Source organism: Syngnathus typhle, linkage group LG3 (assembly GCF_033458585.1).
Source record: "Syngnathus typhle isolate RoL2023-S1 ecotype Sweden linkage group LG3, RoL_Styp_1.0, whole genome shotgun sequence".
NCBI lineage: Eukaryota > Metazoa > Chordata > Actinopteri > Syngnathiformes > Syngnathidae > Syngnathus > Syngnathus typhle.
In genome coordinates, this window is record NC_083740.1 from 13,193,947 (window position 1) to 13,218,393 (window position 24,447).

A 24,447-nucleotide genomic window follows, 5' to 3' on the forward strand; every position below is an offset into this window, starting at 1 on the left:
TTCACTTACCATGTAAGCTACAACTGTGAGCTGATATGTAACGGACTGGGCTCCGAGCTCTATTTCACTAATTATACCAGCAATGAATCCTCCTACTTCAAATAGCCACCATTCCAGACAAAGCATGAGCATGCTCGGGATGGCCATCTTAACAAATGGTCCCCACTCTTGTAAACAGTCGACAGACCAGCCTGTGGATCAAACCATTAAAAAATAATAAACATAACTTTCATAAGATTGTGTTATAAACGTAAGACAAATAAGTATGATAAATAATTTATCAATTGAAATTGAGCATGCATACAGTATGTGCTTAAATGGATAAATCCAGAAAGTAAACCCTTAATATGTGCATGCATAATAATAATATGTAGTGCTTCTTGATAGGCAAATAATGAAAGTGGGACTCATCACCTCTCTAATCTGTTGTTTAGTTACAAAATGTAACCAATTTTGTTCAAACATTACACATTTGGACTTTGCTCACAAATGTACTGTAACATCAAATGAAATAGTGCAACTGGAGAGGAAAATGAATCATAAAGAAACACTAATCATTCATTCATTATCAGGTTTAAAGTGAGTGAGAGGGAAACTGACCTCCCCACGTGGCCTTGTGCAACCCCTTCCAATTAATGTAAATAAATAAGACCACAGCCAACACGTACTGTGAGATTGAATTGGCGGCAGCGGAACCACTTGAACAAAGACATAAACAGCATGATTTAAACACAGCTAAAAAAATTCTAGAATGTATTACCGTTTTTTTCCGTGTATAGTGCGCCCCCATGTATAGTACGCACCCCTAAAAATGGCATGCTGATGCTGGAAAAAAGCTTGTACCCATGTATAATACGCACCCAATTTTTATGAATTTTTAATTTTTTTTTTTTTTTTTTTTTTTTTTTTAAGTCCCAATGATCGTCACACACGCAGGCAGGCAATGGGTCCCATTTTTATAGTCTTTGGTATGGTCTTAACTAGGCTGGATGTAATTTTTTTTGTTGGCGTTGATTTCTCCGACTGCCCGTAAACGCACCACCGCGCACGGGAAAGAGGCGTCTCTGTATGGGAGAGACGTTGAAGAGGAATAAAAACACCCTTGGAAACCAAAACTTGCCCCTCGTCGTGACTCGGAGCCGCAACAAATGTTTCGGATTTGTGTAGGGTACATTGTGAGACAGCAAACGAGCAGGTGATCGAGCAAGCCTTGTCTGATACGAGAGCATTGCGGTCGCATGGAGCGTGTTTGAAGTGAACAGCAGAGAAGAAAGGAACAAGGCAAAGTGTTGTGAAATAAAATATTACCTGTAATACGGATTTAGGTAGAAAACTGAACTCTCGCTGTTTATATAGCTGACGTGTCTTGCGCATCCGTTCTGCGCATCTGTAATGGCGGCCTCCGTATGATATCCGGTTTGCGTGTGTGCGAGAGCGAGAGAGAGCGAGGGAGAGAGCGCGAGAGAGAACGCTCAACCGTAGCGCGCCGCCGACCGCCCAACTGCACCGCGCTGGTCGATTAGTGTGACAGAGCCGTCGCTGAAATTTAGAAGATATTTTTAAAGTCCTGATGTACTTTCTAAAATTTAAGTGGACCTCAGTGCGCACTGCGCAGGGAGCTTAATTTGGTGCGGTCGCGCAACCGCAGAGCGCCGGGCGCTCACTGTCGCATTGCTTAAAGAGCGCCTTTGTGTTTTAGTCTTAACACCAAAGGAACAAGCCAAAGTGTTGTGAAATAAAATATTACCTGTAATACGCATTTTGTTATTTGCTGATTGAAACTGCTAATTAAACTGTAAATTGAAACTAATAGGAAGAAAACAACTCTCGCTCTTTATATAGCTGACGTGTCTTGCGCATCCGTTCTGTGCATTTTATTTCACAACACTTTGCCTTGTTCCTTTCTTCTCTGCTGTTCACTTCAAACACGCTCCATGCGACCGCAATGCTCTCGTATCAGACAAGGCTTGCTCGATCACCTGCTCGTTTGCTGTCTCACAATGTACCCTACACAAATCCGAAACATTTGTTGCGGCTCCGAGTCACGACGAGGGGCAAGTTTTGGTTTCCAAGGGTGTTTTTATTCCTCTTCAACGTCTCTCCCATACAGAGACGCCTCTTTCCCGTGCGCGGTGGTGCGTTTACGGGCAGTCGGAGAAATCAACGCCAACAAAAAAAATTACATCCAGCCTAGTTAAGACCATACCAAAGACTATAAAAATGGGACCCATTGCCTGCCTGCGTGTGTGACGATCATTGGGACTTAAAAAAAAAAAAAAAAAAAAAAAAAAAATTAAAAATTCATAAAAATTGGGTGCGTATTATACATGGGTACAAGCTTTTTTCCAGCATCAGCATGCCATTTTTAGGGGTGCGTACTATACATGGGGGCGCACTATACACGGAAAAAAACGGTAATACATTCTAGAATTTTTTTAGCTGTGTTTAAATCATGCTGTTTATGTCTTTGTTCAAGTGGTTCCGCTGCCGCCAATTCAATCTCACAGTACGTGTTGGCTGTGGTCTTATTTATTTACATTAATTGGAAGGGGTTGCACAAGGCCACGTGGGGAGGTCAGTTTCCCTCTCACTCACTTTAAACCTGATAATGAATGAATGATTAGTGTTTCTTTATGATTCATTTTCCTCTCCAGTTGCACTATTTCATTTGATGTTACAGTACATTTGTGAGCAAAGTCCAAATGTGTAATGTTTGAACAAAATTGGTTACATTTTGTAACTAAACAACAGATTAGAGAGGTGATGAGTCCCACTTTCATTATTTGCCTATCAAGAAGCACTACATATTATTATTATGCATGCACATATTAAGGGTTTACTTTCTGGATTTATCCATTTAAGCACATACTGTATGCATGCTCAATTTCAATTGATAAATTATTTATCATACTTATTTGTCTTACGTTTATAACACAATCTTATGAAAGTTATGTTTATTATTTTTTAATGGTTTGATCCACAGGCTGGTCTGTCGACTGTTTACAAGAGTGGGGACCATTTGTTAAGATGGCCATCCCGAGCATGCTCATGCTTTGTCTGGAATGGTGGCTATTTGAAGTAGGAGGATTCATTGCTGGTATAATTAGTGAAATAGAGCTCGGAGCCCAGTCCGTTACATATCAGCTCACAGTTGTAGCTTACATGGTAAGTGAAACAAATTCATCTAAACTTGATCAGCATCATAAGCACAGGCAGCCACACAACAAATGAATGGCTGCAATACCACAATAAAAGTATCTTACAGTGGTGGACACAAATAATAACAAATAATAATGGTAGCACTGGACATCCAGACTGCCCAAAATAAATGGGGAAGAAAGTGTAGTGGAACAAAAACTAGAAGGTGCTAGGCTAACTGTTGGCTTATTTAGAAACTACTTTCTAGTAAATGACATGGAAGAAATGCATGCAAACAAGCTACACAGCCAGTTTCTGGTCTTGCCACAATCAAAGTGTTTGGCTTGGCGCAGTGCTTCTCAATTATTTTCTGTTACGCCCCCCCCCCCCTTGCAAGAAGAAAACTATTCGCGCCCCCCCCCTCCCCACCGTGACTATCCTAACTTGTCTTGTAAGTCGTAAAATGTTGCACTGTCGCAAACGTCACAGAAGTAACAATGAGAGCGTCACTGCCCCCTGCTGGGAAGATGCGCAATTACACTTTATTCTAGTACTGCAAAAAAAAGCCTGTTCCCCAGGGTCACACGCGCCCCCCCAGGTATAGCACAGCGCCCCCCAAGGGGCACTATTTGAGAAGCACTGGCTTGGCGTATCAGCTGTATGCTGTATAATCATTGAAACAAATAATATTTTAAAGCATTTTTCAGAAGAAAGTGAAAGAGGTAAACCTCTGATAACCAAATAAAAAAATTAGGGGTGTAACGATACATCGATACACATCGATTAATCGATATAATGCTCTACGATTTATTGGCATCGATGCTAAAAGTAAACATCGATTTATATCGCCGTGTTTTACCTCGGACATTAGACGCGACTTTATTTTGAAATCCAGTTCATTGTTGCTTGCTTCCTCTTTCCGGGAGCAGTGAGCGGCGTGTTGTGTTGTGAGCAGAGCAGGCACGTGAAAGGGGAGTCGACAACTAGTACGCGGCTCCTGGGCTGGTGCTATGGCTAGTGTCCAAAAAGACGAGGAAATTTGCTCCCCTTTAGGCTTCAAGTCATTCGTTTGGAAGCACTTTGGATTCCAAAGAAAAGATGGCTCAACGGACAAGACACGTGCAGTTTGTAAATCCTGCCATGCGGGGATCAAATATTCAGGGAGCACAAATCTCGCCGCACATTTAAAGAAAAAACGCGACATCAAAGTTCAGTGTTAAAGTAAGGAATTTGTATACTACAATACTCTTGTAATTTCCTAAATAAAGAGTTTGCAGTACCTTGTTGATTTTGCTTATGAATTGTTATAAATCAGGATATTGTTGTATATTTTTTATTTAAAAAAAAAATCGATCGTAGAGCACTATATCGCGATATATCGTGAATGAATCGCAGCAGGCTTTAAGATATCGGCAATTATCGTATCGTAGTTCTTTATATCGATATTATATCGTATCGTGACAAAACCCGCGATTTACACCCCTAAAAAAAATAAATGATGATTTGCATTCATCTCACAAATCTCGTGTTGGCCACAACCTGATCTTAACAGTTTGATTTGATGGAATCCTAAATAATGCATAATTGTTTCTATACATTCTACCTTTGCAGTTCCCACTTGGAATTTCTGCAGCTGTTAGTGTTCGAGTAGGGAATGCGCTTGGTGCAGGAAACATTGAGCAAGCCAAGCTGTCAAGCAAAGTTTCCATCATCTGTGCATGTAAGAAAATGTTTGTATGTATGTTTGTAAACTGGAAATGATATCGGTAAATTTTACATTTGCTAAGCAGCAAGGATAAGGCCATAAAAACACTGCTTAATTGGAGATTGGCCACAAAGCACATGGCATGTAGTAATAGGCAAGTAATGAAATGGATAACAGAAATGTCTGAATAAGAAACAAATTGTGCATCAAATTCATGTGTCATTACTAGAATTGCAAATTGTCTTCACTTTTAATATCTTTTTTTTAAATATTTGCCCAGTTTTTACTCGTATGATTTGAAAACGAGTTATTTGACAGTTTGTTTTGTAGCTTTTACTGTATATAATATGAGGTGCTCATACAATTATTTGGGTTGACAGTCATAATGGCCCTCCGAAAGAAGCTATGACTACAATGCGGCCCGCGAAAAAAACGAGTTTGACACCCCTGGTCTATACCCTCCCACCACCACTACCTTTGTGACAGTTATTTTCATTTTTGTCATCCTTGATCTGGTAACTGAAGTGTAAACATCTATTGCTCTTACTCTGTTTCCCATTGCAGTTATCGTGGCCTTTTTTGTTGGTCTTACCATCACCCTTGCCAAAAGTGTCATTGGCTACATTTTCACCTCAGACCTGTGAGTTATACTGTTACATATTAGTAACTTTGGCGCTCGTAATACGTGCCACACCGAGGAACTGTCTTTAAAGAATACAGTAGTTCACATTAAAAAGCTATCAGAACATGTAAATGAATTACTTAATTATAACCTAGTAAGTTAAAACAACAGTCATTTGTTGTGGGGGAAAAAAGTGAATAAAACTAAAGTTGTTATAGAGATTAAAAACGTGTTTACAGTGATCCCTCGCCACTTTGCGCTTCTCCTTTTGCAAATGCGCTACTTCACGGGTTTATAAGTAACGGGCAAATACACACGTGCCTCTGAGCAATGTGCATCACTGTGGACGTGACTGAGTTCAAGCGCAGGAGGCGGCAGCCGGCCACATGCAGAAACTGGTGCAGAAGGAATCGGAGCATGTGACAATATCACGTGTCTGTTCTTTTATTTACCGTAATTTCCGGACTATAAGTCGCACCGGAGTATAAGTCGCACCAGCCATAAAATGCCCAAAAAAGTGAAAAAAAACCATATATATGTATATAAGTCGTTCCTGAGTATAAGTCGCCCCCCCACCCAAACTATGAAAAAAAACGCGACTTATAGTCCGAAAATTACGGTACTGTAAAGGTACAATATATGTACAGAACAGTGTGGGAATAGTTATTAAGGGAATGGGAACGGTTTATGTAGCGTAAAAGTATTGAGGAGCCTTTAATATATGTATATGACCATAATGCAACAGGAGATTCATCCGCAACCGACTCACTTTGGTTTCGCTATGCGTGATGTCCCCTGGGTTAGCATAATGTGGTATTTCTGAAGGCAGACACTTTCTAAATGACTTCCATTACACCTGTGCTCCCTAGCAACCAACTAAAACATTACGTGTTGAAAATTTCAATATGGTGTTTAATTTTCTAAATAATCCATATATTGTTTCTACTTTGCGGATTTTAGTTTTTTGCAGATGGTTCTGGAATGCATCTGCAGCAAAAAATGAGTGCTCACTGTATTATGTTTTTGTTACGACTAACACTTATTTACAATAACATATTCTCGCAAAGTGCTAAATCTAATTCAAATGCAATTGCATTTAATGCACCCCATTGACAGTGAATAATAAAGGAATGAGAGTTCTCAATGAACTATCAAACCAGTTAAACTCAAAATTTTAAAATAGAAAAATATTACTTTATAAGTGAATAAAATTAAGATGTAATCTGATGTGATTGTAGATCAAAATTTAAAATCACGCATAATTAATACCATGCTGTGCAAGTGGGAACAAATTACAATCAAAAACAATGAGTTCACAAATTCAGACTATAGCTTGTGAAGAAAGCGTACATATTACATTACATTACGTACATATTATTACCCATAAATTATTTGGAATATTTTTACATGTCAGCACCTCACAGAGCTACTTGCTTTTCTTTTGCTAGAATTTTCATGTTGTATCTCATCATATTTGTCTCATAACCTTCAGAGAAATTTTGAAACGGGTTGCTGAAATCTTGATTGTTTTCGTCTTCTTGCATCTTTCTGACGCTGTTGCGGTAAGAAAAGAAAATCCTATCTGACATTTTAGGAGAAGTTTTAAATGTGCTTTGTGTGAACTTCCAACAATCACCGCAGGGTGCGTGTGGAGGTGTCATCCGAGGAGTTGGGAAACAAAAGGTTGGTGCTCTTTGTAACCTGGTGGGACACTACTTCATTGGCTTTCCCATTGGCTTGGCCTTAACCTTTGCGGCAAAATTGAACATCCTAGGTAAGACCTGCATGTTCTGGAATCAAAATGTGTCATGTGAGTTTCAGAAACGCTGGTGTTGTTTCTTCAATAGGGCTTTGGATAGGTCTTACTCTCTGTGTCTTCATGCAGGCTACTTTCTTACTGTTTTATCTATACAAACTAGATTGGAGTAAGGCTGCCGAAAAGGTGGGTTACTCAATTCTCTGAAAACACAAATGTGACTTTTTGAAATTAAGTGATTTGCATTGTAACATTTTTTAATGCCTTCAATCAGGCTAAAATTAGAGCCGGGGTCCAGGTCCCCTATGACGACACGGTCAAGACAGAAGATTGCAAGTTCGGTAAGTTCAGGCGTACAAATAGCCATCTTTATTTTGAGGATTTAACACAAACACAGTGGTACATTTTCTGGGCGTGCTGGAGCTTATTCCTGCTGTGTGTGTGTGTGTATCTATCTATCTATCTATCTATCTATCTATCTATCTATCTATCTATCTATCTATCTATCTATCTATCTATCTATCTATCTATCTATCTATCTATCTATCTATCTATCTATCTATCTATCTATCTATCTATCTATCGTATTTTCCGAACTATAAGGCGCACTTAAAAACCCAATATTTTCTCATTTATGACTCATTTCTCATTATAACTATTTAATAACACCATAGATTGCCCATAGATGTGAGTGCGAGCACGGATGGTTGTTCGTCTCTGTGTGCCCTGCGGTTGAATGTTAACCAGTTCAGGGTGTCCCCTGCCTACTGCCCGATGACTGCTGGGATAGGCTCCATCACACCCGTGACCCCCGTGGGGATAAAGCAGTACAGAAAATAAATGGATGGATGGATGGATGGATGGATGGATATATATACTATATATAACCTAATCTTTGGAGCACACAGGTATTTTTTACCTGATGTAACCAAAATTTTACCACTTAAACCAGATGGCTGAAAAATATAAAATATTATTTGGGCGCCAATGAATACCACAAGGTAGAAAGTAGGTCGGCAAACAATACTAAAAATATAAATAAATAATACTAAATAAAAATAATAAATATAAATATAATATAATATAAAATATAATAAATATAATAATAAATATTTTCAACATGGAGCTGAATACAGACATTCCGAGGTGACAAAGTTCAATTCACCATTAAGTTGCAACTGCAAATACTCAGATGTTGGCCAGAAACTGTGTCAGTATCTTGAGTGCCATTTCCGTATATGGAGCCGTTGCAATGCAATATATCGTATTATGAGTATTTTGTCTCTGGTCGAGTACAAAGTGAAGCCAATATTTTTGTCTGTTAAGTGTTCAAACTATAGTTGTGTTTTTGAATCTTCAGAGTCAAACACCAACCAGGACCCAGTTACTTGTCCTACATCCAGGTGTGAGAGCGCTTCAGAGGGCCAACAGCTTCCAGATCAACCTAAAACTCCAACTACCAATGTTCTCACAGTAAAACAGCTGCTTTTGAAGCGTAGCTTGATTTTACTTATCTTTGTTGCCATCTTAGCAGCCGGAATTATCGTCCGTCACTTCCTTGACAAACTGCTGCAATGAGCCTCGTGTTGGTTTGTAACGGACAGTCATTAAGTGAACACTGGAGGACTCAATAGTTGCTTCTAATATCAACTCATCTCTTATGTCATGAGTAAATCATCACGATCAAACCCACGACCATAAACGTGTCAATAATGTATGTAAATGCAATCACTTTGCATTGTGTTTGGTGTTTATTCAGCAATAGTGTTCATTCTGCACCTTGATATGGGCCAATGATTGCAAGACTGAAAACTAGGTGCAGGCAGAGCGTGCACAAAAGTGGAGCTTAAACAAAACAAAGCATTGACTGAAGAATACACTCCACCTGAGAAAGAAAAGACAATCAAGCTCTGTGAGTGGGAACAGCAGTTGAACTCTAAACGGCAACACAAGGAGACAAGTCTTGATTAAATTTTGTCAGATGAGAAACAGGGATAAACTTGGGTTGCTTATTTAATGGATGAGACAGTTATGGTGATAGCAAATGGGCTCCTATTGTAAAAATGTTTTTTTATACATATTTCTAATATGTAATATGCATTGTATGTATTACAGATGTGGCAGATTCAATTCGTGACAACTTATTGTGCAATTAAATTTTTAACATTGTATTTTACATCAGAAAGATTTTATTCTCATAATAATTTTATTCAATTAAATCCAGATTACTGTAGATGCTGTTGTTGGTTTAAAAAGGCTCTTCTCTGAGATTTTCCCCCCAATGTGTCAATTTAACATATTCAGCCTGACCACCTGTTTGCTGTGAAATCTTGCAATAATGACAATACATAAATAATTCAGACAAATTCAGTCACATCCATGTGCCCCTTCCTTTTGTAATTAGTTTGTAGTTGAAAAATCTTGCATGCATACAGATTTTCTTTGGCATACCATGATTCTCCATGCAGAATGCGCAAAATTTAACTAATTTATTGTCCTAAAATCTGGGGTGCGCATTATGCATGGTACAACAATTTTTTAAGAAAATCTCCCTTGAAATAAAACTTGAAATCACACCTTTCTTCTTGTTAGTTGTCAATCGCGCATCGCATTCAGCCATCCTGCCCAACACACTTAGTCAGTAAAATTCATAATTGACGACACATCGTTTGATGCGATGGTGCAATCCTTGATGGTGTGTTATTGTCAAATATTGTTTGTTTTTTAATCTCCATCGCAGACCGGATATCATACAGAGGCCGCCATGACAGTATGCGCAGAACGGATGCACAAGACACTTCAGCTATATAAAGAGCGAGAGTTTAGTTCTTGACCTATTAGTTTCAATTCACAGTTTAATTAGCAGTTTCAATCGGCAAATAACAAAATGCGTATTACAGGTAATATTTTATTTCACAACACTTTGCCTTGTTCCTTTCTTCTCTGCTCTTCACTTCCAACACGCTCCATACGAACACAATGCTCTCGTATCAGACGCTTGCTCGATCACCTGCTCGTTTGCTGTCACAATGTACCCTACACAAATCCGAAACATTTCTTCACTATCGAGTTTGCTAGCGCATGCGCAGTGATACTGACCGGCAGAATAACATCCGGTTGTTCCCGAAGATGATCTTTTTTCTGAAATCATTTTACGTTTACGGACTTGAGTAAGAGTCAAAATTTGAGTGCGTATTATACATGGGTACAGGCTTTTTTCCAGCATCGACATGCCATTTTTAGGGTGCGTATTATGCACGGGGGCGTATTTTGCATGGAAAATCACGGTAATTGCAGTCCAAAAGAAAGACAAGCAACCAAAACTAATTGCATGGACTGACGAGCTCTTGCTAAGAATGAACAATGTTCTTGAGATGTAAATATTTTTGCATATAAAATCTTTTCTGCTCAATCAGGGGAACTGAAAGTATGTTATAGAAATTGTGAAAATACATACAGTAGTTTTTTATGAAAAGGTGTTTTACTGACATTTATGTAGTGCATAACGGCCTGCTGAGCAAAACTGTAACTAGTTCGGCATGTACTCAATTCAAGTAGCTGAACTGAAAACATTGTAGATAGTCACATCACTGCCATATATATATATATACACTACCGTTCAAAAGTTTGGGGTCACAAAATTGTTTGGGTGACCCCAAACTTTTGACCGGTAGTGTAAATATTATTATAATAAAATATTGTGAATTAAATATTATAAATTATATCTTATATTTGTATAAGATTATATATAATCTATGAATATAAATGTACATATATATTATAAGATTTTTTACACAGAAGATTATATATATAATCTATAAATAATTATCTAAATAAATATATACACTACCGTTCAGAAGTTTGGGGTCACCCAAACAATTTTGTGACCCCAAACTTTTGAACGGTAGTGTATATATATATATATATATATATATATATATATATATATATAACGAACAACCATCCACACTCGCACCTAGGGGCAATTTGGAGTGCTCAATTGGCCTACCAAGCAGGTTTTTGGGATGTGGGAGGAAACCGTAGGTACCGGGAAAAAATGCAAACTCACACAGGGAGGGCCGAAGGTGGAATCAAACCCTCTGAACTGTTAGGCAGACGTGCTAACTAGTACACACACACACAGGCACGCACACACACACAGTTTTACATAATCCACATGGCGTAATTGTCATATTTCATTCATCCATTTTTCAAACCTCTTCTCCTCTAAAGGGTAGCAGACGTGCTGGAGCCTATTCCAGTTGGCTTCAGGCGGTAGACGTGGGACAACCTGAATCAGTCGCTAGCCAATCGCAGAGCACACATGGATTTGCACTCACACGCACACCTACGGGCAATTTGGAGTTCACAATCTGCCTACTACACGTTTTTGGAATGAGGGAAAAAACGGAGTTCCCGGAGGAAACCCACGCAGGCATGAGGAGAACATGCAAACTCCAGAACTCCAGACTGGAGCTGGAACCGAACTCACCACCTCTGCATTGTAACCAGTGTTCCACCATGTCAATATTGTCATATTTCAATGTCATAAAAAAGACACACACATTTTTAGCACACATTTTATTGATGTAACAAAAGACTCAAAAGCAAAATGTTGTGCTTCTCATTTAGAACATAAACAACAGAGGCAACAAGAAAGTTTTCCCTTAACTGTTCAGAACGTGTGTTTCCTGTTAAAAAAAAGCGCAGGTCTTTTTATACCTTGTAATTACAATAAGTAAACATTCTGTGATGTTGCACAACAGGTTTTCTTGCCAGGAGGTTGCGGCCCGTATATAAACGTTTCATCAGGCAGCAGTATCTCAGTCTGTAGAGGCTTGGACTTTGGGGCTGGAAGACATTTACAGGAACTAAAATGTAGATGAGGCAACTGTCGTTGGAGTTGTCAACCAACTTACCGATTGTGCGCTTTCTACTACAGCCTAAACAACACAACAACAGTTCCATGTCTGCAGGTAAGACACTAAGTTTTGCTTGAATTGAAAACTTTACGATGGGGTAGCGCTGTGAAGACACCTTAGCTCAGTGGTGGGCAAACTACGGCCCGCCAACCCTGAATAAATTGTATTATTAAAATTTTTTGGGGTCATTTTGCCTGCAATGACTGCGTTTCCCCAGTAGATGGAGAACCAATCGCCTGGGCATTTACTACCGGAAGCCGTGTCAGAAAGCTCGGTGCACACTCACAAGTGCGTGTACGTACTCCAGGCTATGACGCACTAGCAAAAAAGGGAGACCAACAACACTGTTCCCACTGAAAATGAAGGGGAGGCTCTCAAGTTTGTTGTAAAAAATGCATTTTGAATATGATTTGTACACATAGCAGGGACCAGCGACCATTCTCACTTTCAAACAATGCAGGATGCTCAAGGACATTGATGCACCACCTGTTTGCGACTAATCTTAACCTGTAAAGTTCTTAAGGCTTACTTTAAGGAAGTGTTTCCCGTTTCCTCACCTCTGTTAGCAGGTGTTTGTGAATTAAAACTCTGCTCTGATTTTCAGATACCCCTCACCGTGTTGGCGTTTTGATTACTTTATTTGGATGTATGCTTTCACCGATTCTTCAAGATGCTATATTTGGTCAGTATGTTTGCCGTTTGATGTGATCTCATAAGCTAAACATCTTTCATTAATCTGACCTGCAGGCACTGAAGTGATGGAGACTGTTATTCATAATAACAGTGTCGTATTTTATGAGAATCACTGATAGCAGTTTATTAGTGTTTTTTTTTATTTTTTTAATGCTGTTAATAAATGCATTTGTTTTCAAAACACTTGTTTGGAATATCCATGCTTTACTACCTACTAAAGGCCAAAATCTTTTATGCAATGACCTTTACAGGTCGCTTATATTACTTCACACAAACACTACGTCCATCTGCTCCTGGTTCGGCCCTCCGGTCCAAATTTAGAACCCAGTTCGGCCCGCGAGTCAAAAACTTTGCCCACCCCTGCCTTAGCTCATCCAAAAATAGTGGTTGCATGGCAAGGTTAGTTGAAAATTAATCAAACGTGCGACTGCAGAATGTTTAACACTGAAAATGAAAAAAAGATCAAATGCAATTGAAAATGTTACCTTAAATTATAAACAAACAAGCAAATACACACACTTCACTTGTAAATCACATCGTGAAGTTTGCAGACGACACAACGGTAGTGGGCCTCATCAGTGAAAACGACGACCTGGACTACAGAGAGGAGGTGGAGCAGTTGGTGGGCAGGTGCAGAGACAATGGCCTGCACTGAATGTGGAGAAGACGAAGGAGATCATCGTCGACTTCAGGAAGAACCAGCCTCACCACGCTCCAGTGATCATCAACAGCTCAGCTGTGGAGGTGGTCAGCAGCACTAAATTCCTGGGGGTCCACATCACAGACGAACTCACCTGGACTGGGAACACCACGACACTGGTCAAGAGGGCACAGAAGCGCTTGTACTTCCTGCGGAGGATGAGGAGAGCCCACCTGCCCCCACCCATCATGAGGACGTTCTACCGAAGCACCATAGAGAGCATTCTGACAAGCTGTCTCTCGGTGTGGTGTGGGGGTTGCAGCGCCTCTGATTGGAAGAACGTAAGGAGAGTGGTGAGGACAGCAGAGAGGATCATCGGGGCTCCTCTTCCCTCCATTCAGGACTTGTCATCCCCGCGCTGCGTGTCCTGAGCCCGAAATATTATCAGTGACCCATCACACCCCCACCAAGGACTGTTCTCCCTGCTACCCTCTGGGAAGAGGTTTCGCAGCATCCGCTGCAGGTCCACCAGGTTAGTTTTTTCCTTACTGTCGATTTTGTAAATACTGTTTTTGTTTCCTGCACTGTGTACATACTTTATCACTGCTGCGCTTTATACTTATCTTATTTCATGTTTATATAGAAATGTCACTTTTTATTCAGCCGAAATATCATTTCATTGTTGAGAGCCGTATGCAACGAAATTTCGTTTTGTGTGCACCAAGTGTTTATAAAATGACAATAAAGTCTGTCTAAGTCTGAGTCTAAATGGTGTCCTCCTCATTACTCTGTCTGGAAGCTGGGCAGCCAAGACACAAGCTATATAATGAAGATATATTTTTGGGAAATAAATTTAGACAATTTAATGTAAGTTGAAAATGCAGGTCAGTGCTTCTGAGTGTGTTTAGGGCAGCAGAGAAAACCTTGTAGGCTGTGACTGCACAACTACTGGTTTTAATTCTTATGGGATTATGCTGTCCTCCAAGTTAACGCCCTTTCCCTCACCCTCCCTTCCACTGGTTCAGTCACAGCAAGATCAAGTAACTTGCATCACTGGCGCACAAATGCACAGAAGATTAACTTCAAATGAGCCTTAATATCTCCTTCTCTGCCCACTATAAGCATCATGGTTGAGCCTTCCGAAGAGGCTAGGCAAGATTCAGAGGCGAATGGAGCCTCTTCTCGCGGCATGTGGTTGGGACGCATTAGAGGATTCATCCCGTCCAGTTACCGCACCGAAGTGATTCTACTTTTGAAGCTGGCAGGACCTGTGGTAAGATCCCAAGATGAAATGACTGACAAAGCTTCATTTGGCTCAAATTGTGTAATTGTATATGTATGTGTGTGTATATTTGATCAATCTTAATACTGGTGATAACCCATTTACCACTTTGTTTGTAACTACTCCAGGTCCTTTCCCAGATGATGATCTTCATGATCAGTATCATCAGCATGGTGTTTTGCGGTCATCTAGGGAAAACACAATTGGCAGCTGTATCACTGGCAATTGCGGTGAGGACATTTGCCCCATTGTTATTTCCAATAGTACATTGACACATTTAACTTGCCTGACAAATGTTACTTTCAGAAAAAAAATCAATGCATTTTTTTTTATTGCTGTTGTGTTTTTTTACCTTAAAGTGCTCTGTAATTTGTCACGCAAATCAACGTTGGGAGGGGGACTGGTCAAAGCAATAATTTTGCTCATTTTGATTGAGCATGTGCAGCATGACTCAAGTGTGTCAGTTTGTGGGACTTTTGAAATGTTTGCTAGGGTTTTCAAACTGTGAAGTGGCTTGTTTAAAGCTGGAAAACATTGGGTAAATAGACTGTTGGCCATAATTATAGTTCTCAAAATGAATTACTTTTATCACTTTTAACCTAAGGCACAGAGTTCATCATGCATCAGGCATAGATGAAATGACGTCATAACATTTGCTTGCCACTGTAAAATAAGACATTGTATTCCAAATTTATGAGCAACGGCGTATTAAATGTTGATAACATTTTCTTGCCGCTGTAAAACAAGATCATTGTATTCCAAATCTATGAGCAACAGCGTATTAAATGTTCATAAAATGATCTTAGAATGATGTAATTGGCAAGATAATGTATATATTTACCCAACAAGTCAAAGACAAATTGACCAAGCAAATTTGTCTGCAATAGCCACATGATCTAAAATAATGAATTATCAGACAAAATTTAGATTTTGTTGGAAAGACAAGATTGACTCAACAGTGAGATGTGTTTGTTTCTGTGTGTATTTTGCACGTTCTTCCGAAGTGGTTCTTTACTACCCAGATGTTCTGTGAGCCAGCCTCAAGGGTTCAGGGGAGGTCAAAGAACAAACGCAGTCTGTTTTGTCCACACCACTTGTATGATTTGTGACAATAAGAAAACAACACTCCCATCCTTTTGACGTATCTAAATTGTTTTAAAACATAGTAGCAAAAAAAAGGTAGCTGACTGATACAAAAATATGTGAGGGTGGTAATTTCCAAAGTGAAGCAGAGCATTCCTGAACTTATTGCTGAAAGGCAACAGCAAAAGTTACATTATTATGTTTTTTGGTTTTTTTTGTTGTAGAATGCCAGTTGAGGAGAAGCAGCTGTGGTTGAATTCCAAGTTGTGACAGGGCTTTGACATTCTGAATTTGGATTTGCCACCTCTAGTTTTAGTCAACAAAAACTGGTGACATTTTGAGTCAGAGATACTATGAAAAATCATATTTAACGAGCTGAAATAGATGGTAAAACTTTGCTTCTCTGACTTAATTGTTGGGTAAATAGTGATCTCACCAGCGAGAGTTATAGACAAACTGTTCAATAACAAATTAATGTGTTTGTTTTATTACAATATTTGTACAGCGTGTATAACATATACAGTATACACAGACATAATATACTATAAAAAAATATTTATTTCATAACCTCTGTTTTCAAATGAGCAGGATAAGTGCTATGCATTTATCGATGAGTAAAACTGATTGAAACGACCATGGAGTAATATCAAAATAAATACATTTTAAATCAACCCCAAAGGCTTCTGTATGAAACTCAGTGCCAAAGACAAAAACAAAGGACATTCTCACTATAATTATTATTAGTTTTGGTTAGTTTGGGGAAATGTAAAGAGTAAGTTGTTAATTTTTTGTTTTTATAAAAGCATTTTCATTTTTATTTTATTCCGTTAACAACACTCCCATCCTTTTGACGTATCTAAATTGTTTTCAAAAATAGTAGCAAAAAAAAAGTAGCTAACTGATACAAAAATATGTGAGGGTGGTGAGGTAAATTTTGGATTCTATGCGTCACTGTATGTCACCTTAAATGGCGACCTTGCAGCAGTGAGAAGACCCTAAGCTATTTTTGCGGTACAGAGACGATCTAGTTTCAGCAATGTGTAGGTACTTAGAATATGGAAGGGCCATTCGTCCGTGACCAGGAAGACCTTTGTCCATGCACTTTTAAGGGCATCGGAAGTAACCAGTAGAGTGAGACTCGGACCGCAGCTGTTGTCTTACGAGGTACAAATGATGGGGGAGAACAGATAGAGAGGGGAAACAGCGCGAAGGACAAGGGAAGAGAGCGCGAAGAGCGAGGGGCGCGCAAGGCGCAATGGGCAAGAGCAAGAAGAGCGAGGGCTTTTTGGGGGCGAACATCTGTGCTGTCGAGAGCTGAAACATCTTGGCTTTTGGGGCCACTCAAACTTTTGGAGAGACATCACTTTGACATCGGTTGAATAAAATCTTTTCCCAATCAGCCGTGTGTCACCGAAGTGCTTCCTTACCCGGACCAGCCATCGTCCACTGAGTGTTTTTTTGGAGACCAGCGAAACAACAAAGACCATTCACCACATTTTTGGCGTCACGAACAGGATTCGTGTTCCCCCGGGGAATTCCTGCCCGCTTCCTGAGCGAGAATCCAGCGGTCGACCAGCGGCTGTCATTAAGGTGAGATGCTTCGCCCACAGTTGCCGCGATATGCTCGATTCTTGGACAGGTGGGGGGTTGGCCCCTTGAGGGGGGCAGTTACAACCGAATCTGATGTGGCCATGAGCTGTCCCGGGAGTAAGTTGTCTCTCCCAGTCAAAAGTTGTCATAATTCGACTTTCGAAGGGGGGAGTGGCCCCAAATAGAAGCAGCAAAGGAAAAATAAAATAAAAAATAGAAAAATAAATAAAAAATAAGAAATAAAAAGTGAACAGTAACTTAAAACTTAATGGGGAATGTGCACAGTGGAGTGAGTGACATGTCTGGTGAGAATGATGAATGATGAAAAAGAAAAAAGCCCGAAGTAGTGTGGCTCGTGACGGGACAGGTTGTCAGGGACATCGCTGTTGACCGTCACAATAAAAGAATGGTAGAAAGTCCCATAAAACGTGGACTTTAGTTTGGTGACAGATCCGATGGAGGATAGAAATTTTAGCTGTGTGAATGAGGCGAAAACACAGATACGATTGAACACTGTTGCGACAGGAAACGACCCGCCCCAGATGTAGTTCCTGGAAAAGCCGAGACACTGCAGTCGCACTCAGTGGCCGTACGGGCCAAGTGCGCACCTGTGGAGAGTTTCGGTGGCCGGGTTAGTCTCCGTCAAAAGTCCAACAAAAAAGGGAGGCTTGCGCTGACCGCGTTTGGCAAATAGGAAAAGTGCGCAGCCTTGGCATCCGTAACTGTGAGCATGAATGTGGAAGTGACCCGGTCAGACCCTTTTTTAAGGGTGCCGAAGTGGTCCGGTCAGACCCAGTTATGGGTGCCGAGATCCGGTCAGATTTTAAGGGTACCGAGGAAAATAAAGCGCGCGTAAGCCACGTCGTTTGGACACTGATCGAATTAGAGGTGTGTGTGGGTTACAAGGCTCCTCGATTTAAACGCTGGTGCAAGAAAATGGCAGAGTAAACTCGGTGGGCTGTCATTTTTGAATACAGAGGTAGCTGGTGCGTTATCGCGGCAACGGTCCGATCCCGATTTGTCGAGGCGCACTGTAATAGCATGCACGTCTGTCAAAGTTTGATAAATTTGAGCCGGCGACAAAACCGCTATTGGACGAAGGTTTTGTGCGGCTGCTGTGTGAAAATGGAAAACGTGGAAAAGAGGCCTCTGGGGGGTTTAGTAGTGATATAACAAGTAATTTGTGTGCACACTTAAGTTAAATTCTGCAGAATAAAGGGGAGATATACAGCGCTATTAGGAACGAAACGAAACGACACAAAAGTTAAGTAAGACGTGCGTATTTGTCAGTGCATCTGCTCTGATGACAGTTAAAACGACCAAACTGCTCAGCAGCAGTTGGGAAGAAGCAAAATGTGGACTGGATTCGAATCCCGTTGTATGTCTTCTGTGTCCGTGTGTAATCTTTGTGAACTCTGTCAGCTAAATGTTGTCTGTTTGAGCTTGCGCGCGATGGGACACTTGAAGTGTATGTGGGGGCCCCGTAAGTAAGTGTGTATGTGCGTGCGTGCGTGCGTGCGTGCGTGTCCGGGAGTGAGTGTGTGTGCGTGCGTGCTCGTGAGTGCGTGCGTGCGTGTGTGTGGTTATGCTCATGAGCGCGCATGGGTGTGAGCGTGTGCTTGTAGAAGCAGCAAAAGGAACGGATAAGGATGGTGTGCTCTCGTTGCTTTGGGCGCGTGCCCACCTGCGCTGCACGCGCGGGGAGAGGGATCCGGCCCCCTGGGCGGCAGGGTGGCCAACCTGTACCTGCCCACTGTGTTTCAGGCTGGCCCCTCCCCGCGCGGGTGACGTCGGGGCGGTGCGAATGGCTGGAGTTGTGCCCATTTTAGGGGCCTGCGTGGCCAGCAGCGAAAGGAACTATGACAAAATGATGGAAGACGGAATGCTGAAGGAGCAAAAGAATGCATGACCAACTGGAGAAATAGGAGCATGCGTGTGTTAACCAATACGACACCAATATAGATGTATCTAAAGAAAAACATGCTGGGACGACAGCAAGCGGTGGCAGAAGAGTGTGGCCCCCTCATAAATAATGGGGGACCCCTCTAAGGCCAGCTGACGCTCCTTTTAGCATTCTGAGAGGAATAGGAAATTGGATCTGACGAAAAGCTCAACTTAGTAATTTAAATTGCTGAAAGGATGACAAAATTGAAAACAAATTATTGATACTCGTTTCTTTGGGGCTCTCCTCAATACTTCAGATTTTCGGTTACATAAAAAACCTGAGACGGCGGATACATCCGTTGTCTCCAGGAGGACATAGAGACACAGCATGAATTTAGGATTAATGTTTAACAGCCGTCTAACAGGTGGAGTAGGAGCATGCGAGAGCTAACCACTACAACACAAATATAGGTGAATTGAGTGTCTAAAGAAAACTCAACCGGTCAACACTAATTTATGAGAGCAAGAGCGGTATCAAGTCCTCACTTGCACAGCAGCAGCTGGAATTAAAGGAATTCTCTGGATTTAGACATAGGACTGAATTGTATGCATGGAGAGCCTGCTCGTAAATTGCGTTGGCCCGACAAGGCTGACCATTGCCCACTGTAACAAGACGCACAGGTCAGAAGCAGCAAGTTCAAAATAGAGGAGGAGATGCCAACGAGGAGAGATTGGATTCGGTAGTAATTTGTTGGTTCTTTTAATACTCTTGTAAAAGTATGCTCGGTACAAATAAATTAGCGATAGGAGCATTTTAGAAGTCCAAAAGCAAGAAACTCAAATGAAAATCACATTCTAGATTCGAGTAATGGAGCCTAACTGGAGCATGGGAAAAGTGAACAGCTGAGAAATGGCCTTCGATGTAGTGGCGGAGAATTAAAAATTCAAGATAGTCCAGTAATATCGGTAAGTGAGCATAACACCACTAATACTGAGGTCAAACCAGAGAGGATGCAATGTTTGGAACATGACTTAATTATGAATAATGTACATTCTGTACGCAAAATTGGGAAACTTTATCTGAAATTGAAGGCTCAAATCAGCAAAGGTGAAAAGATGATAGAGAGGATTGCATAAAATCAAAGGCAGGAAAACAAACAATAGAATGTAGCCTGAAATTAGGATGAGCTTCTGGAAATCACAGTATAATTGAGAGAAATCACAGTTAAGACTTGAAATTTTAAGTTTGGGGTAATCTGCCACTTTAAAATTGTTCAAATAAGGTCCATCACAATACAGCCGAGAACTCATGAAGGAAAGGCGACGTTTTTCTCAAGTATATTAAATTGTTGTTAATAGGAGAATTGGAAGTTTGATTAACAAAAGGTACTAGGTAATTAATGGCTAATTGGAAGACGATATTTAAGTTTGGTGTCCCAGTCTGTCTTTTCCAGTATCCAGCAGTGACCCTGAAACTCGATCCCGAGACTCCACCGACAGCTGAGAACAACAAGAAAACGGTGCATGGCTCTGAGGCACCTTTGACCTTTTGCAAGAGCAAAGAAGGACTATATTTGTGCTTGGGGGGAGCACAACGCTCCGGAGGAAAACGACATCCTCTGAGGCGAGAGTGAAGAAACTTACAAGATGTGAATGGACTCAGTTGAAAATGGACTCATCCGAGAGTGAGGAATGAGTTGGCTCTGAGGCTACAACTAAAGACAACAACTTGACAATGAGGTGCGGCGAAAGACCCATGAGACATGAAATGTGCAACAAGCGAACTGGACTCCTTGCTGGGGCGTAATCAATACTTGGTGGGGCTTGGGTCAAAGTGAATGGAAGCTTGCTTGGGCACTGAACTTGACACAACTGAGGAGTCTTGATAAAAGATAAATAAATAAATCAGGAACAAAAGGTGTAGTGTTACAGAAAAAGTAAAAGCATCATAATCAGAGGATAAATTTGGATAAAACAGATAGGCTAAATTGTATGAAATAAGAGTAGGATCACATTTAGTCCATCCAGCTTAACAATTAGACATAGAGTCATTGACAAATTGGAGATGAAAATAGGACATTAGCACCCAATAGGATGCAGTCAAGAGGTGGCTAGATTGTACAATGGACCTGATTATTATTAATTAATAAAATTAGAAGTTAATTACACCTCACGGGGAATTCTGGTGTCAGAAAGTCAGATAAGTTCAAGGAATAACAGCCATGGAAACTTTTGACAGTTAAGAATAATGCGGCATAAGAGTCACACAAAATGACAGTTAACGAGATGACAAACGTGATAGGACTCAAATAACAAATGCATTGACAAGGCAAAGTGAAAACACCATAGGGGAGTAGACTGTCGGAGGGACCCTTTCGAGTATCTTTACCCAGCGATTCGATCAGAATGATTGATTAGGATAAAATTATTTAAGGACCATCTGAGGCTGCTTCTTTTCCCATGCTCACCCTTGGACAGGCTCAGTAGTAGAAATAACTAAATTTTTTAGGAATTTAATTGACAGTTTTACGGTAAAAGTGAGGTACGATTGTATGAAATATTTAATCGAGAAGAACATCCAGAAATGAAGTGTTACCTTCAATATTCACTGATTGCCTACTCACTTACACATACTAAATTTGTTTGGTGTGGAATGAGAGCTGAGCGATGAAGGCGACTGAATTGGCACTTGTGTGGTTAAGAATGTGTATGTGTGTCTGGGACAGGGTGAAAGGCCAAAGTATTCTGGAGTTGGGGTGAAAGGGTCACAGTTGAGGGTAGGATTCCTCTCACATGAGACTGGAACACCCAGGTTTGATGAGTGATGAGTTATAACCTTAACCAACAGCTGATGGTTAATCAGAGGCACCATGAACAACAAAATAGTTCATGGAGAAGGCCCATTTCAGCAACACGAATGGACAAGACAGGACTAATATCAAACACTAGGACAATGGACGATATGACATGACAGACTTGGACTCATGGGACGACTGACTATGTGGATGACAACCAAACATTTGAAACTTAAGCTTGCTTGTGGCAAGTGCAAGCTTTGCTTTGTTTCTGTGCGTCACTTGACTTATTGCAGCATCAACCACCAGCCAAGGAGCAGATTGCTGGCTGTTTTATAACTTGTAATAATTTTGCAGGTTGGCGATTGCAGTCTTGGAGAGTTTATATTGAATTCACGTGAAAATGTTAACCCTAACCTTTTTGATTTTTGTGATGATTGAGGATTTTCAGGACAGAATCCCCGGGCGCCATGATTCGTTGTGTGTCTATGTTTATTTTGATACTCGACGCCTGTGTACTTTTTGTGTGCACAAGGGTCCGCTGTCAGCAGGGCTGTATGCTCACTGGCAGGTGTGCGAGGATTGTTGTTTTGTTGCCGAGTGTGGGGTGAACTGAATTTTCAGGAACTTGGGGATGACGGTTCTGGATGAGTGAAAGGTTCGACAAACTGGCTGCAGGACGTATGATGATGCGGTAGGACGTTTTGCCGGTTCCTTTTTGAATGCCTGATGACACATTGAGTGAATGTGTCAGAGGGGGGAGTTACATTTAAATGAGTAAGTAGATATAAAAGCTATTTGTGACATTCAATGTTTTTTCGGATTCAATTATTTTTGAGGCTTTAACAGGACGTGCCAGAATTCAACAGGCAGTGATGGAAGGAGCAGAAGAAGCATCTCGAAAGGAAAGGAGTTAATGGGAGACAACAATCTGCAATGGATGCAAAGCGTGGTAACAATCTAGCGACAGTAACGGTTAAAGTGTCAACGGAAAAGCACGAATGATGACAAATCATACAGCTAATAGGGATTAGACTGCAGCGCAATAGACAAATGTTTGGAAGGTAACTAAATAAAATAGGAAACTGGACCAGAAACAAGGAATAGGGAAAATTTCTTAACAAATGAATGCATTAAAGCTGCTATTAAAGGGAAAGTATTTAAGAACACATTTTAAGAGGGTTAATTTGCATAACAAATGTTAAAAAGAGTTGAATAGTTAAATCATTTTGGGAAGATTACAGGTCCATTCAAAAGGGCGACTGATTTGAACAGTAAGGTGACTTGAAGGGGAGACAAAGATAATGTACATAAACAAATTGGGTGAACAAAACTGATGGAACTGATACTGTAGCGTCTTGAGGAAACGCGTAGCTAAACCACCAGCAAAGAACCCAGGAGACTGTACTAGCTTGTAATTTTCTTTACTGAGCGGTGAAAACTGCAACAGACGTTACATAGTGTCAGCGAATGGCTGGTGAGAACATGAAAATAAAGTGCGCTCATCCAATAAAGTTAACAAAATAATAGCAAAATATCAGCGTAAACATTAAGATTAAAACGACACACGACTTACGGCATTGCCTCGTTAATGACTCACAGCAGATGGCAACAGATGTAAGTCTGACCGCATTCCACAACATGGCTACTTCATAACATCCTGTAGACGGCTCAGCGAAACCGGAAGTAGCGCTTCACGACAACATTTTTACAACATTGTAACCATATGAAATTATTTATACAGCCTTAAAGGCAACACACTCCCTGCCTGGCCCGTAGGGGGCACTATAAGCTTAACTAAGCCTTGAAAGAATCAGTCCTTGGGGAGGAGGAGGATGATTTCCGTCACTGGTCGCATAAATGTCTTAATGTTGCCTTGGTCACTGACTTCAACTTCGACCCTTCTTACACAATTGTCCTTTCCATGGAATGTTGCAGTGACCCGGGCCATAGGCCAGCTGTTGCGTGTGACCTGCTTGTCTTTGAGCAAAACAAGGTCACCGACTTGCAGATTTCTTCTAGATTGAGTCCATTTCTGTCTCTTTTGTAGTAAGGGCAGGTACTCCCTCCTCCAACGCGTCCAAAACTGGTTGGCAAGAGCCTGAACTTGCCTCCATTGCTTAGTGTACAAGTCCTTCTCCAAGAATTCTCCAGGAGGTGGTAGAAGGCACGATCTCTGTGTGAGGAGCATTGACGGAGACAGAATGAATGGATTGTCTGGATCCGAAGAAACTGGGAGAAGTGGCCTTGCATTTATGATGGCTGTAACTTCCGCCATGAGAGTGCACAACACTTCGTGAGTTAGTTCAACCTTGTTTTGAAGCAGCATGGAGTCCA

General features: G+C 40.8%; 2 protein-coding genes across 2 annotated transcripts in view; both read left to right on the forward strand.

The window, feature by feature from the left end:
- Positions 1–8,181, forward strand: part of LOC133151093 (multidrug and toxin extrusion protein 1-like) — a 306,257-nt gene extending 298,076 nt beyond the window's left edge. Inside the window, exons 9-16 of the mRNA XM_061273845.1 lie at positions 2,984–3,165; positions 4,750–4,858; positions 5,408–5,483; positions 6,958–7,027; positions 7,107–7,239; positions 7,313–7,407; positions 7,496–7,562; positions 8,174–8,181. Coding sequence (XP_061129829.1) covers positions 2,984–3,165; positions 4,750–4,858; positions 5,408–5,483; positions 6,958–7,027; positions 7,107–7,239; positions 7,313–7,407; positions 7,496–7,562; positions 8,174–8,181 — 740 coding nt within the window. The remainder of the gene's footprint in view (positions 1–2,983; positions 3,166–4,749; positions 4,859–5,407; positions 5,484–6,957; positions 7,028–7,106; positions 7,240–7,312; positions 7,408–7,495; positions 7,563–8,173) is intronic.
- Positions 8,182–14,506: 6,325 nt separating this feature from the next.
- Positions 14,507–24,447, forward strand: part of LOC133151094 (multidrug and toxin extrusion protein 1-like) — a 31,697-nt gene continuing 21,756 nt past the window's right edge. Inside the window, exons 1-2 of the mRNA XM_061273846.1 lie at positions 14,507–14,749; positions 14,887–14,988. Coding sequence (XP_061129830.1) covers positions 14,603–14,749; positions 14,887–14,988 — 249 coding nt within the window. The 5' untranslated portion in view covers positions 14,507–14,602. The remainder of the gene's footprint in view (positions 14,750–14,886; positions 14,989–24,447) is intronic.